At 41.2% G+C, this 14,182-nt stretch overlaps 2 protein-coding genes across 3 annotated transcripts in view; one reads left to right on the top strand and one right to left on the bottom strand.

Annotated features, from left to right (window-relative positions):
• Window positions 1-14,182, top strand: part of LOC119474418 — an 813,351-nt gene that overhangs the window by 130,400 nt on the left and 668,769 nt on the right. The gene's annotated exons all lie outside the window — the stretch shown is intronic.
• The window catches only part of atp10d (ATPase phospholipid transporting 10D), a 36,334-nt gene continuing 31,965 nt past the window's right edge, over window positions 9,814-14,182 (bottom strand). Inside the window, exon 21 of one of the 2 annotated variants that reach the window (XM_037796438.1) lies at window positions 9,814-13,451. In XM_037796438.1, the coding sequence (XP_037652366.1) occupies window positions 13,256-13,451 (196 nt within the window). In that variant the 3' untranslated portion in view covers window positions 9,814-13,255. The remainder of the gene's footprint in view (window positions 13,452-14,182) is intronic. The other variant, XM_037796437.1, reaches the window with a different exon arrangement.

The following is a 14,182-nucleotide window of genomic DNA, read 5'->3' as shown; positions in this document are numbered from 1 at the left end:
GTTCAGGTGTTTTTCATTTGTTCATTTTCTTTGGATGACCAACACAGACAAAAAACAACTATATTTGGATCAACATATAAAATCAGTTGAGCCAACTTACTGTATATTGTCAGGCTATAGGGAGCAAATGAGAACTCATCAGTGCTTGTCCCCTGATTTATATATCAAACAAAGCATTTCATACAACACATGAGAGGAGTACAGTCTACAATTACAATTTTTTAGGTTTTTATTTCCAAGAGGAGATAAATGGTACATATTTACAACAGGAGAAGGTAGCTGAAGGTGTTTCAGTGGGCCTCACAGACCCAGATCAGCTACAGATGCCCAGCCCCAGCTCTTTAAGAAGACGAGGAAAAACTCCCCATGAACATTAGAACAGCATAAAGGACATGGGAAGAAACCTCGGGAAAGGCAATTCAAAGAGAGATCCCCTCTCCTCGGACGGCTGGGTGTGTGTGTGTGTGTGTGTGTGTGTGTGTGTGTGTCAGTGTCTGTGAGCACATTGGTAATCATATCTTTGTGAGGACCAGTTTCACACCAGAAAAGTGAACTCACTTCACTTCCCAAGAGTAAAATAAAGTGACAAACCTCAAACAACCCTTTTCCAAGCGCTGTTTAGGGGTCAAGACTGAGTAATCCTCACAAGTATACAAGAACGACTGCGTGTGTATGTGTGCACATTAGTAATCATATCTCTGTCAGGACCAGTTTCACACCAGAAAAGTGAACTCACTTCACTTTACAAGATACCAGAACAATGTATGTGCATTTTCTTTCTCCTGAGCGTGGCATTAGCCTGGCATTAGAAGAGCTTCCGGTACCACTTGGTCCTCTTCTTTTTTTTGCGATCTGGTCCTCAAGATCTGCCAGCTGGGACCTCAGGGAGCTTTTGTTGGTCGTCCACTCATGTTCTTTCTCCTGCAGAGTCTGCTGGACGCTTTCGGCGGCCTAGGGATGATAATAATTAACAGTTTAATTGTTAACCAACATTAAGCATTTTAACCGATTAACGCTATCGGTTAATAATTACTGAAAAAGCTGAGAAAAACTCAGAGGAGCAGCCCGTCAGTTTAAGGAGAAAAGCTGGTCCACCTTAACAGCCCAACGCCCAACCTTAAAAGCTGGCGCACCGTAGATGTGAGGCACAAATCTTGTCCGTTAATAATCGGTTAACGAGGGTCGGTTATCGGTTAAGAAAATTTTTCAAAATTAGCATCCCTACCTTGGCCTGAAGGAGAGATAACTCGTGGCACTCGATGCGATGACTCTGTATCTGCTGCGCAGCCTTCTCCAGAGCATCCACGAGGGTGTCGCTGCTCTGTTTTTGCTCGTGTAGCTGAGCAACAAAGGAGAAGCTGGTTTTCTCAGTCTCCTTCAGCAGGGAGGTTTTTTCCTGCTGCCAGAGGAGACGGTCACTCGCTAGCTGATCTTCAAACTTTGTCTTCAGATGAGCCATGATGGTCTTGTGCACCTTGTCCTGCATCTCCAGCTGGACAAGATTGGAGCCCTGGGATTTTTCGAGCTCTGCCAAGTGGGAAGACTTGTCCTCCCGCCACATGTGATGTACAGACTTCAGCTCCTCCTCAGCATACTTTAGAGCAGCCATGAGCTTACTCTTATCGACTCGGAGTTCTTCCATTTCAGGCAGATAGTTGGACATGAATTTGTCTGTCTCCTTCCGGATGGCGACAATCCTCGTCGAAAATAAGTTTTTCTCAGTCTTCAGCAGATCTTCTGACTTTTTCAGATCTGCTGTGAGCTTCTCTGTCTTTGCTCTCTGCTCGTTCAGCTGGGCTTGATGGGTCTTCGCCTCATCCTTCGTCTTTTGGAGCACAGACTCCTTTTCCTCCAATTCCTTTCGAAGTGCCTCGTTCTCCCCCTTCATCTTCTCCAACTGGAAGTCCTGGCTCTTGATGATGCCGTCTTTCTCGCTCAGGTCTTGTTGAGCGTTGTTCAGCATCGAGCCGACCTTCTCCGACTGGAAGTCCTGGCTCTTAATGATGTTGTCCTTCTCGCTCAGGTCTTTTTAAGCATTGTTCAGCATCGAGCAGACCTTCTCCAACTGGAAGTCTTGGTTCTTGATGATGCCGTCCTTTTCGCTCAGGTCTTTTTTAGCATTGTTCAGCATCGAGCCGACCTTCTTCAACTGGAAGTCCTGGCTCTTAATGATGCCGTCCTTCTTGCTCAGGTCTTTTTGAGCATTGCTCGGCATCGAGCCAACCTTCTTCAGCTGGAAGTCCTGGCTCTTAATGATGCCGTCCTTCTCGCTCAGGTCTTTTTGTGCATTGTTCAGCATCGAGCAGACCTTCTCCAACTGGAAGTCCTGGTTCTTGATGATGCCGTCCTTCTCGCTCAGGTCTTGTTCAGCGTTGTTCAGCATCGAGCCGACCTTCTCCAACTGGAAGTCCTGGCTCTTAATGACGCCATCCTTCTCGCTCAGGTCTTTTTTAGCATTGTTCAGCATCGAGCCAACCTTCTTAGTCCTGGCTCTTAATGATGCCGTCCTTCTCGCTCAGGTCTTTTTGAGCATTGTTCAGCATCGAGCCGACCTTCTTCAACTGGAAGTCCTGGTTCTTGATGATGCGGTCCTTTTTGCTCAGGTCTTTTTGAGCATTGTTCAGCATCGAGCCGAGCTTATCCAACTCAGATTTCAGGGACTTATCCCTAGACGGAGAGTGGTCACGTTTAGCCTGAGCCTTATCGAGCTGGGCTTTCGGGCCAGATATCTCCCTCTGCAACAGGTCATTCTCTTGGCCCCACTTGATGTCCTGCTGTTCATGAAGCCAATCGAAGAAGTTGCCCAGATTGTCCTGCTGGACCTCTTGGAGGATTCTCCCCTCAGATGTACTGCTAAAATATAGCAAAGAAAGTACACTTTACACTAGGGAGATTTGTCAAGTATTAAATCTCTTATCAACATGGGAGTGGACACATAATGCTACACAACACAAAGTAACAGCAGAAATATAATATAAAAGTTATAATCTCATACATTTTAGGACTCATACCTGTAGCACTCTGTAGCAAGCTCTGCAACTATAGTGTTCTGGTTCAATCTCACCGCTCAACTTTATTTTCCAGCAGCAGCAGGCAGCGACGTACATGAAACCTGCCTTGGCGAAGGTCTGCGCTCTCTGAGTGCACTTCTAGTTTCATATGATGCCAGTATCAGTAAAAGTAATGGCCTCACCTTTGAATAAAAAGGCTACAGTCAGCAGTCACAGAAGGCCTACTCATAAAATACACTGACTTCACTGATACCGAATCTCCCTCCAAACTAAATTGAAAAGCTGACGGACCCTGGAAATGATCTGATCAATACCACGTTGGCAGAATGATTTGTTGACTTTGTAATGTCACAGGACTGATAAATTCCATAGGTTGTGTCGGCCACGTAATGTAGTCAACAATGAACAACAGCTATGAAACTGAACATTATCTTGATGATGTTGTAGAATGTGAAGTTATTTGGTAGCCTACTGTGTGAGAGAATGTGTATTTTTATGGATCAATAGGTGTGGCAGCAATCGCTTCAGGGTGTCGGATCAGGACACTATTTTGTGCTCAGGTGAGAGTGTAGAAACAGAGAGATGCAGAGTCCAAATGTAGAGTTAAGGCTGTTTATCTTGATGCAGATCAAAGCATACAAAATAATGGTGTGTGAAATGGTCTGGGTATCATCGGATAATCCGTAATTCGTTTGGAATTCAAAAAAGGAAAACAATATTTCTTTTGTTTTTCGTTTTAAACAAAAAACGAAAAACAATGGCTCGTCTTTGGTTTCCAAACCAAAAACGCAAAAAAAATATTTTAAAAAACGATCTAATTTTTGTTTCTTCAAGTTTCTTTCTGTCATTTTTGTCTTTTGAATCGAAGAGCGGAGAACAGCAGTCACGTGACCCAGAAGTGAGGGCAAACATGTCCAAATAAAAGCCAAGAAGATAGTTTGGTCATTTTGCTACATTATTTAAGCACAGGATCAAAGTAACAGTAGAAGATAAATAGGCTAAATAAATACACAAATAAATACATACATACAGATATTTTTTTGTTTTGTTCTTTTCTTTAACACATGAATGTCTTTTATCCAAAAAGTGTGTGATAAATTACAGGGAGGGTCTCTACAGATGTTATACAGAACTCTCATGTAATTGACACTTTTCTCTCTCACACCCTTACTATGGGCTGTTTCTTTATGTCTGCAGGTGAGAAGCACTATGTGGCTACTCCTTTCAACACACCTGACACTTCCACCTGATCCCTTCACTCCACTAGGAAGGCTGTAGCCGAGTAGTTCTACATCATGATAATGCTGATTTTTCAACCAGTGATTATGACATTAATGCCAGCTAGACAGAATAAAGCTCTGTCTGTCATGACAATAGTACTGTACTGAAGGCCACTTCATCACTCCAGATACTGTAGATTTAACAGATACCTGCTGTCTTCAGAAGGCTGTAAAGAGTCACCAGAGTGAAGGAAAGGCCTTCAGTACAGTACTATTGTCATGACAGACAGAGCTTTATCTTGTCTAGCTGGCATTAATGTCATAACCACTGGTTGAAAAATCAGCATTATCATGATGTCGAACAAATTAACTAAATTACATATACTACCAAATAGGCTAGAAATGATTGAAAAGCATCATAAACCACCAAACAGAATACAGAAAGTTAGTGATTTCAGTTTTTTAGTGAACTCAGGCTGATTAATCCTCATATTAGACTATGATGTCTGAAGGTTGGCAAACATGCTGATCAACCATACTTATCTACCATTGACCAGGATTATTGACTTGACTTTTCATCTTTAAATGCGTCAAAATTGAAAATTTGACTGAAAAGAAAATCCTTGGGGATTGAGGAGTGGTGACCTCTGACCCCTGTGGTGGGTAACGTCACAGAAGGCCTACTCATAAAATGCACTTACTTCACTGATACCGAATCTCCCTCCAAACTAAATTGTAAAGCTGACGGCCCCTCAATATGATCTGATCAATACAATACAATCAAACTTTATTGTCCACCAGGGTGGAAATTTGTCTTCGGCTCACAAAACACAGAAAACAACAAACATTAAAAACCAGACAGCAGTTAGTAAAAAACAGAGACAGGTTATGTTACACATTAAAAACAGTTCATGTCAGTGTCTGTGGCTCAAATCTGCTCAGTCACTGTGTTGAGTTAAGAATATTGATGGCATTTGGGATGAAAGACTTTTTAAACACATGTTTAGTTGCCAGAGGGGCTCTATAGCGCCTCCCGACTGGCTGCAGAGAGGATGGGAGCTATCTGCCAAGATGCTCCTCGCTTTCTTCCTCGTCCTTTCTGTAAAAAGTTGAGTCAAGGGCTTTTGGGGTTTACCAACTATTTTACCAGCCATTGACACAATCCTAGACAGTTTATTCTTCTATCTACAGTGTAGGTGACCGTACCAGGCAGGAAGGTTAAAGGTTAAAACCCTCTCATCAATAGTTTTGTACACTAATTCTAAAATCTGCCGGCTGACACCGAGGCCACTAAGTTTCCTTAGAAGACAAAATCGCTGTGAGCATCTCTTGAAAATATACTCTGTATTTTCAGAGAAGCTCACCTGGGTGTCCAGGACTGTACCTGTGTAGGTATTTAAAGTGTTCCACAGTTTCAACATGTTGGCCATCAAGTGAAACTGGCTCTGTGATCAGATGTTGTTTTGTCTCAGCACCTGATTAATTCCTTCGTCTCGGCCACATTGATTTCTAACTGGCTAGTGTGACACCATGTCTGAAGGGCTGTAGTGTGGGCCAGATAGGCAACTTCACCTAGTGGGCCCGTTAAGGACAACTAAGTCCATGTCATCCACATACTTGAACAGTTTAAAATGTTTCTCATTGATCATAAATTCATTAGTAAAAAGAGAGAATAGCACAGGGGAAAGAACACAGCCTTTGGCAGCCTGTGCTCACAGTGAGTATCTCTGACATGTTCTCTCTGACACAGACCCTCTGATCCACAGAACTAACCCCGTGTTGATGTTGAGATCAATGAGCCTTTTCAGGAGAATATGCGTCTTCACTGAGTTAAAAGCTGAGCTAAAATCCACAAATAAAGCTCTGGCATAACCTTTAGGATGCATAAGGTGTTTTGTGGACTGTGTTAAGCAGAGTCAGCACAGCGTCGTCTGTGCCTCTCAGCGAACTGGAGCAGATCTAGCTTAGTCGCCACTGTGCTGGTCAGGTGGTTGGCAAGAACTCGTTCCATGGTTTTACACAATATGGAGGTTATTGCGATAGGCCGAAGATCATTTAGCTTACTTGGCTTTTTTAGCACAGGTCTAATTATTGAGAATTTCCATGATTTTGGCACAGTGCATGTGTCTACGCTATATAATTAATTAGGCTTTTTTAGGTACAGTATGTATTTATTTAGCCTATTTATCTTCTACTGTTACATCGACCCTGTGCTTAAATAATGTTACACTTTTATAGAATGACCAAACTATCTTCTTGGCTTTAATTTTGACATGTTTGTCTTAACTTCCAGTGAGGAGCCCAAAATTTGCATTTCTCCTGTTTTATACCTCTATCAAACTGCGTGTGTGTGTGTTACCCACACACTGAATGAAGAGACAGTTTTCTTCCATCCAGGTGCCAGGTACATTTATTATGCTGTAAACACATTAAAAGAACAGTCAAGGATGAACGCCGGCTTTGTTCTATACTGCTTTCCTGACTGTTATGCTACGACTGCGCTGACTTCCGGCTACAGAAGAATAAGAGCGCCAGTCGCTGACATATCAAAGCCACTACCGCCACCTACTGGTCAATACAGCATGTTGTCATTGAATTACTTGACACTAAAGCAGGTGGGTTTACTGTCCTTTGTACTGTCTTTTAAGTGCCACCAAGCGCTTTAAAAATAATAATGGTAATACAAATAATAATAACAAAAATAACCATGGTGGGGGTACCAAAATAATGACATACAGGTAGCAACTCAGTATTTCTGGGCACTATCCTTAACCCTAAAATGTCCAGGGTGCCACATGTGCATGTGCCACACAACCAGTTTCCCCACCCACTCTCTCTCAAAACTCCAAAAATGTTTATGTCTGTTGAACAGTGTTGCTCAATGGTCCAGGGCCCCTTTTTTGGGTGTTGTTCACGATCACGAGTTCCATTATTGTTCAACCGGAGGTTCACTTCCTCTATCATCACTTGTCACAAGACATGAGGTCTACAGGCTTACATTCCTAGATCATAAATCTCTCTTGTCAATCACATACTAAAAGTCTTATCATGGTCATAGATTATTCCTGTTATTCACAACAGTCACTGAATCACAGTCAGAGATCATTCTTATCATTTACCCACTAGTAATGAGTATAATTAACACTTTGGCTAAAATAAACTCAGAAAAAAAGTTTGGAAATTTGTGTTTGGTCAATTATTTATGATTTATGTGGGTCAATTTTGGCAAATTTCACTTGGGTGCTACCCACATAATCAGCTGTGCTGCTCATCCCACAAATGCATGATCCTTACAAGTTGGACATCATTGTGAAGGTAAATAAACAGGCTTTCCAACAATGTAAAATACAATGCCACTTAGTATTGTAACAACAGAGAAATAATTGACAAAACCCAATTTTCCAAACTTTTTTTTCCCGAGTTTAGTTGATCTAAACTTGTTGCATGGTGTTGTTTTCTGTACCTATGTATATGTATATTTATTGTGTGGATTTGGATATATGTATCCTATATGTAAACACTATACAAATATAAACAATGAGTAGGCCTACATCAGAAAAATCAACTCTGCCCGGCTCACTTTCATCCACAGACAGACTCAGGAAATCCTTTGTCCCCCGAGCCATCAAACTGTACAACACCTCTCTAGGGAGGAGGGAGGGGGGGTTTGGGTGCAAAGGATGACGCTCTGCAGGACAGATAATAATGCACTATACACACTTTTAACAGTCTCTTCTGCACTATATTCACTTTTTTAATAGTCGTGTATCATAGCTGTTACTCTGCACTATATTCAGTTTTAACAGTTTTCTTCTTCATCTTGTATTTTTATATCTGGTATATTTTTTGTTCTTTGTACTTTGCACTACTAAAGTTTTTACTGCCTTTTTACTTACATGTTTTTGCACTATGGAACTGTGATGCTGGAAACTTGAATTTCCCTTTGGGATTAAGAAAGTTACTATCTATCTATCTATCTATCTATCTATCTAGCTTATTATGAAGTAACAGTTATATTTTTGGCTGCATGGCTCTGTTTGGAGCTCCCTGCACGTCCAGCAGCAGCAGGAGAGCAGCGACCTACACAACAATCACTTCTAAACTGTGGCACTGATATAGTACAACACAGATAATCAGTCAAAACACGCCTCTCTGACTGTCCCACATCAGTAGAGTACATTTCATTTCTATTCTGCTGATATTACATGCTTCCTTCTCTTATTTCGTCCCTTTTCTTGTGATATTCCGACTTTTGTGTTGTAGTATTATAAAAACATTCATCTGACCATATGGTAAGAACACATGGACAAGCACTGGAGTCAATTTTCTGTTTAAATGGCTCACAATGAAAAAACGATTGCATAGCTTTGTATTTCAAAAAGCGAAGAAGGAAAAAAGCAATCAAGCGGCAAGCTTGCTTTTCCATACTGGCCCAGAGTAGCGAATTATTTTATACCTTTTTGATTTACTGTTGATACAGAAAATGATTGATCCGAAGGTACACTCATTCATGCAGATGCCCTTCCAAATACATGAATATTCCATTGTAGGCCCAAAGTATTTATTGTGCTATTATATTATGAACTACAACGACATGTGCATCATATTCGGCCTTACTAATATTCCCATGCTTGAATGAGACACAAACATCACACTGATCTTTTCGCGGAATGAATACGGAATGGTTCTCTTCATGGAACACATCTGTGAAATATCGTATTCCAACGGCCCTCAGTCCAGCAGTTGCAGCTGCCTGTTGATATTCCCGTTGTAGTTGGGGGATCGTTGTGCCTGGGTGAAAGAACTTCTTGTCTTTGTAGGTCTCTGTGCTTCTGCAGTAGTGTGAATCAACAGTGGGCAGGTCCCTCAACCAGTCCTTAAGGAAATCCTGGACATCAGTTTCAAGCTTTGCATGCTTTCCACTCTTAGATCCAGATTAAGACGGCGGCGCTGCCGCTTGTTTGTCATGGTCGATGGTGTCTTTGTTCAGCCAGTGTGTAATGGTTCTTTCAGGGAGACCAAGTGTAGAGGATTAAAGTGCCTTGCACACTTTGAGACTGGTTCCATCTTGAAGCTTCAGTTGGTAGAACAATGATGAATTGCGTCGGGATCCCTCAGCAACTTTCTTTTGCTTCATGTTAACCTTTGTGACCAAAGTGGTTATGTATAACCGACGTTCTTCCCAGGTGTTCATTGCCCAAATCTTCTGAAATATCCACTGCCGCTGCTCTTCTGTAATGACTTGGCACTTGTATTAAGCTACATCAGGAATTCCCAAAGTGGTGTGCATGCACCCCTAGGGGTACACAAGCTGCCTCTAGACACAACAGGCATACTGTAATACCGGTCAAATGATGTTATGATTACTATTATTATGTTCAAGTGAGATTTTCATTAAATAAAAAACACAAAAGTAAAGAGGATCCTTTGTAATTTTTATAGTTATACACATCATTTGTAGCTGTTAGATTACAATACGGTATTCTAATCTTTCTTAATTAGATCATGTAATGTGGAAAAAATGAGACAAAAACTGTAGATGAAATATTGTTTGAAAAGACAGAAAAGAGTTAACAGAAAGCCTGTCACTTGTAATGCTAGCTTCATGGACTTAGTTATTTTGCTGACTAAAAAGACTAAATAACTATGCAATATTTAAAGCCTAGCCTATATTATAGTAAACCTCATCACTTAGCAATAGGGGACCAGCCCTGAATCATGGAAATAACTTCAGTGGCTAGGTAGATTTTCGTTCCTTTTGACGCAGCCGCCATCTTGAAAAGCTTGTAAAATTGCCTAAGTCACATTGTCTTTTGATTTAGGCAAAATAAAACGGCCTAAGTCACACTCTTGACATAGGCCATTATACTACAGGGGTAGAATCGCATGATCTGTTCAACTGAGGATGTAGGCGATTTTACCAGAGGTGGCCTGCATCATGACGAAATGATTTAGACAAAAAAATTATTTTCGTCAAAAAATGACTTGGGCCATTATTATAGGAAGGTGACGTTGTGCGTCTGTATCACATGCCGAGGGGCGTCACAAAGCGTCGGTATTTGACACCGTGGGAATGAGAACGGGCTGGTCAAACCAGCATTCCTCTGCTCGGCTGAACTAACAACAACTACATGAAACTCAGTGTAGGAGTCATCAGGAGTTTAATTTTCTTGATTTAGTTGAAGGTTAACAAATATTTGTTATTATGGTATTTATTTCAAAATGACAGTGTTAATTCAAAATCCACTACAAACCTTTCACATCTCATATGGCTGTCTATTGTCTAGTATTAACACATATTTGTTGTCTAAACAGCAGTGTCCTGGAACAGATGCGTTAAAGATGTTAAAATAATAATATTAGTGTACCTTCAGATGAAGCTGTATCTGCTAAAGTAGAGGAGAAAAAGTGATTTACAATTTGCCTCTTATTCACACACACACTCACCACGGTGGAGTTACCATGCAAGGCGCTGCCATCCTAACTTAACTTAAGGGCCACACCAACACCAGACAGTCTTAATCATTTTGAAATTTTAGAAATGTGAATGTATTTTCTGCTATTCCAGGCATCCAGCAGTTTCCACTCACCTTTACACAATATGAAAATCAATGGGCAGACTCTTGAAATCTGTGGTGTAATCCATCACAGTGAACATCAAGTCTGAATTCATTTTCAAATCAATCAACTACATTACCATGTCAGCATAATATAACCTAATGCAGACTTGATTGACTGTACAAAACAAGCACATTTCAAGTGTCTGCCAATTGATTTTCATACTTTACAGAAATGAATGGAAACCAATGAAGGATAGCAACAATACCTCCAACAATGTAAAACTGTACAATAAGAAAACAGTCTTTAAAAATGTCAAGTAAACATGATTTGTAGTTATAGAGGTAAAACTCACAAACACAATGTCACTGACCCTGCACATTAATAATTCATCACTGGATATTTGAGTGCATTTGTTGCAACCTTGTAAAATTTAAACTGCAGTACAGAGGATAATAAACCAAACTCAATCATGGGTTGAAATAATAATATATAAATAACAGTGAGCTGTAAAATATTACAAATTAGGGACTGCTGGGGGACAAAATCACCTTTAAATGATTTAATTTGATCTGTGTTAAGAATGTACCTAAGAAACAGCTCAGCATCAGTCTTTGTTCCAATGCTGTAGTATTGTCATGTCCTTCATGTAGAGACAGAAACAGCCTTTGTTGAGTGTCGATTACAGCAACACAAATAGAGCAAATCAATAAGCAGAATCTCTTTGGCTACATCCACACTGCAAGGTTTGATATTAACCTCCATCTTAGTTCAAGGATCACCCATCTCCATGACAACTTAGCAACTCCATCCACTGAGGAAGGCCACACGTTGTGGTTGAAAGCTTTGAAAACAACATTTTTTTTTTTTATTGTCAGGCTGCTGTTTCCAAGATGGAGAATGAACCTTCAAGCTCAACTTGTAACTTATTTTTATATCATAGTTTTGGTTCTCCAGCACGTAGACGCAGCTCTCTGTAGCCATATGCTACCAGCTCAGCACCAAAAAGCGAAAGTGAACAAAGTGGCTGTCAAAAAAAAGTCACGTATCCACAGAACCAGCTGAAGAGACAGATGATTTTGGCTACAGTTAGATTGAGTATTGAACTTGCATTCATCAGGTGAACACAAACGCCACTCCAGTGGGACGCTAATGTTGTGTAAGTAGTTTTGTTAACAGTTTCAATGCTATATTCTGATTTATTGGCAAGATCATATTTTTTTTTATTCATGACCCATATAATAAATCATTACCTCCGCCCAGGCCAAAGGTTTTCACCGGCACTGGTTTGTTTGAAATTTGAATGAAATTTTTTGGAGGAGTGAGGTGTGGCACAATGAACAATCCATTCGATTTTGGTTGCGATCCGGATCATGATCCGGATTAAGGATTTTTTTTACGTACTCCGATCAGTCTGAGCATTAAGACCACAGGGTTTAACACATGCACAGTGTAACTGATGACGCCTCTGAGAGCAGAGAGATACGTGTGTGGATGTGTGGCGATACTCCGAGGTGCGGCGGGAGCTGCCAGCCGTCCACGGTGAGAAAGAAAAAAGCGGTAGATGACGGGATGAGTGACAACGTAGTGTAACGTTATACAGACATAACAAGGCTGCTCAATGAGAGAGGCGTCCGCCGATATGTTACACGGAAACACGCCGTGTTAATAACAAGCCGACCACCTCACGGTACCCCCAGCTGTGAGCTGTGTTTTAAAGTCACACGTAGGCGGAGGTCTGCGCTCTCCGAGTGCCATTCTAGTATTACAGCTGTGACACAGTGACACTCATGCTCTTCTGAAAGTAAACCAATAAAAATGTGATTTGACTAATTTGATTGCACATGCATGTACTGAGGTCTGCCACCTCTGTGTCATTGTACCCCCCCAATGTGAATGTAGCCTTGATAGCGTCCATCAGTCCTGCAGATTTCCTGCTCCATCCAGTCTGCTGGCTCACAATGTTCACTGTAGTACAAACTGCAGGCGAGTAGGCCGGTCTTATTCTTTTATGATGAATGTCAGAAGATTAATAAGCTGATGATTTCTTCATGTTCAAATGATACACACAGCTCCTTTAAAAATATGAGTCTTTACGTATTTCACACGATGGTCATGTTTCACAGCTTTCTGTTCCCGTAAATGCTTGGTGAGATATTACACAGGTACTCACTATTCTGATTCATTCCGTGAGTAGAACATGTCCAATTTTCTTTATAATTAGTCTCAACAAAGTTCTTTGGTTGTTGACATCAGCAGTGTGTGTAGATAGCTGGGGAGTGCAGTAGTGCAACAGAAAGAGAATATCCATATATAGCCTTTTATTGCACTTGAATCCAGCATGTCAGTATCTTTATGTGTTTTCTAAACTTTCAGGTCTTTCTTTCTCTACGGAGGTATCAGTCTGTGTGTGTGTGTGTGTGTGTGTGTGTGTGTGTGTGTGTGTGTGTGTGTGTTTAGGGGACATCAGGACACCACTGAGGCTGTGCTGGGCTCCAGGCCGGGGTTGTCGGCACACACCGGCAGCCTGTTGACTCTGGACTGGCTCAGGTTCCAGCGCTGCATTTTCTTGCGGTACTTCTCTGAATCCGCTTTGTCCATCTGAGCTGATTTCAGAACAGCCGAGGGGTTTAAGGTGTTGTACAGAGCTCGGAATAACAGCCTGCAGAGAAGAACACGCAGGACAGTGTGAGATTCAGACTGTGGTTTCACATGGATCAGTAAATGGTTAACTCAGGGAGGGAGGATGGCACATTCAACACCCAACAGAAAAACAATTCCTTTCACTTGGCTAACTTGACCACTATAGAGCTGTGTCCCTTTTCATGCTTGGCCTCCTTCAAAGAATAAAAGAACTTAGCAAGTTCAATGATTAAACGTAGCCTATTGTTTGTTGCATGCCACCCAGAATTGTTTGGGTTGAGATATATACTTTAGTGCAGTATGTCTACTTCAATCTTTGGCATGTTTCATATAATTCAGCATACTGTAGTTTACTTGAACATTAATTCTTAAGCCCGACGGACCCGGTACCGGGCTCTAAACGGGTCGTACTCTGTGGCGTAGTTACAAAAAAGTCGCACTGGAAGATGATGTATTTATAGAACATATGCATGCCACACCGTTTTGAAAAACTGAGGTCTTCAGCTTTCAGAATCTGTAAACCAACTGTATGTTGTCCAAACTATGTCTTATTACGAAGTATTTTAACAATAAAGTCGTACAGAAGTAAACTTTGTAAATATAAGAACAAGTTGAACAAGATCAAAGGATATGCGCTAATTTTCTCAAAACTCTACAATATCATGCTTGGTATCGTTGGAAACTACAAATTCTGAGCTTTCCAACGCACCTCGTTTCACAGACACAACGGGTGAATCCAAGCCCCCAGGA

Source organism: Sebastes umbrosus, chromosome 16, assembly GCF_015220745.1.
Source record: "Sebastes umbrosus isolate fSebUmb1 chromosome 16, fSebUmb1.pri, whole genome shotgun sequence".
Taxonomy (NCBI): domain Eukaryota; kingdom Metazoa; phylum Chordata; class Actinopteri; order Perciformes; family Sebastidae; genus Sebastes; species Sebastes umbrosus.
Note: the sequence above shows the minus strand (reverse complement) of the source record. Positions and strands in the feature narration are given on the sequence as shown.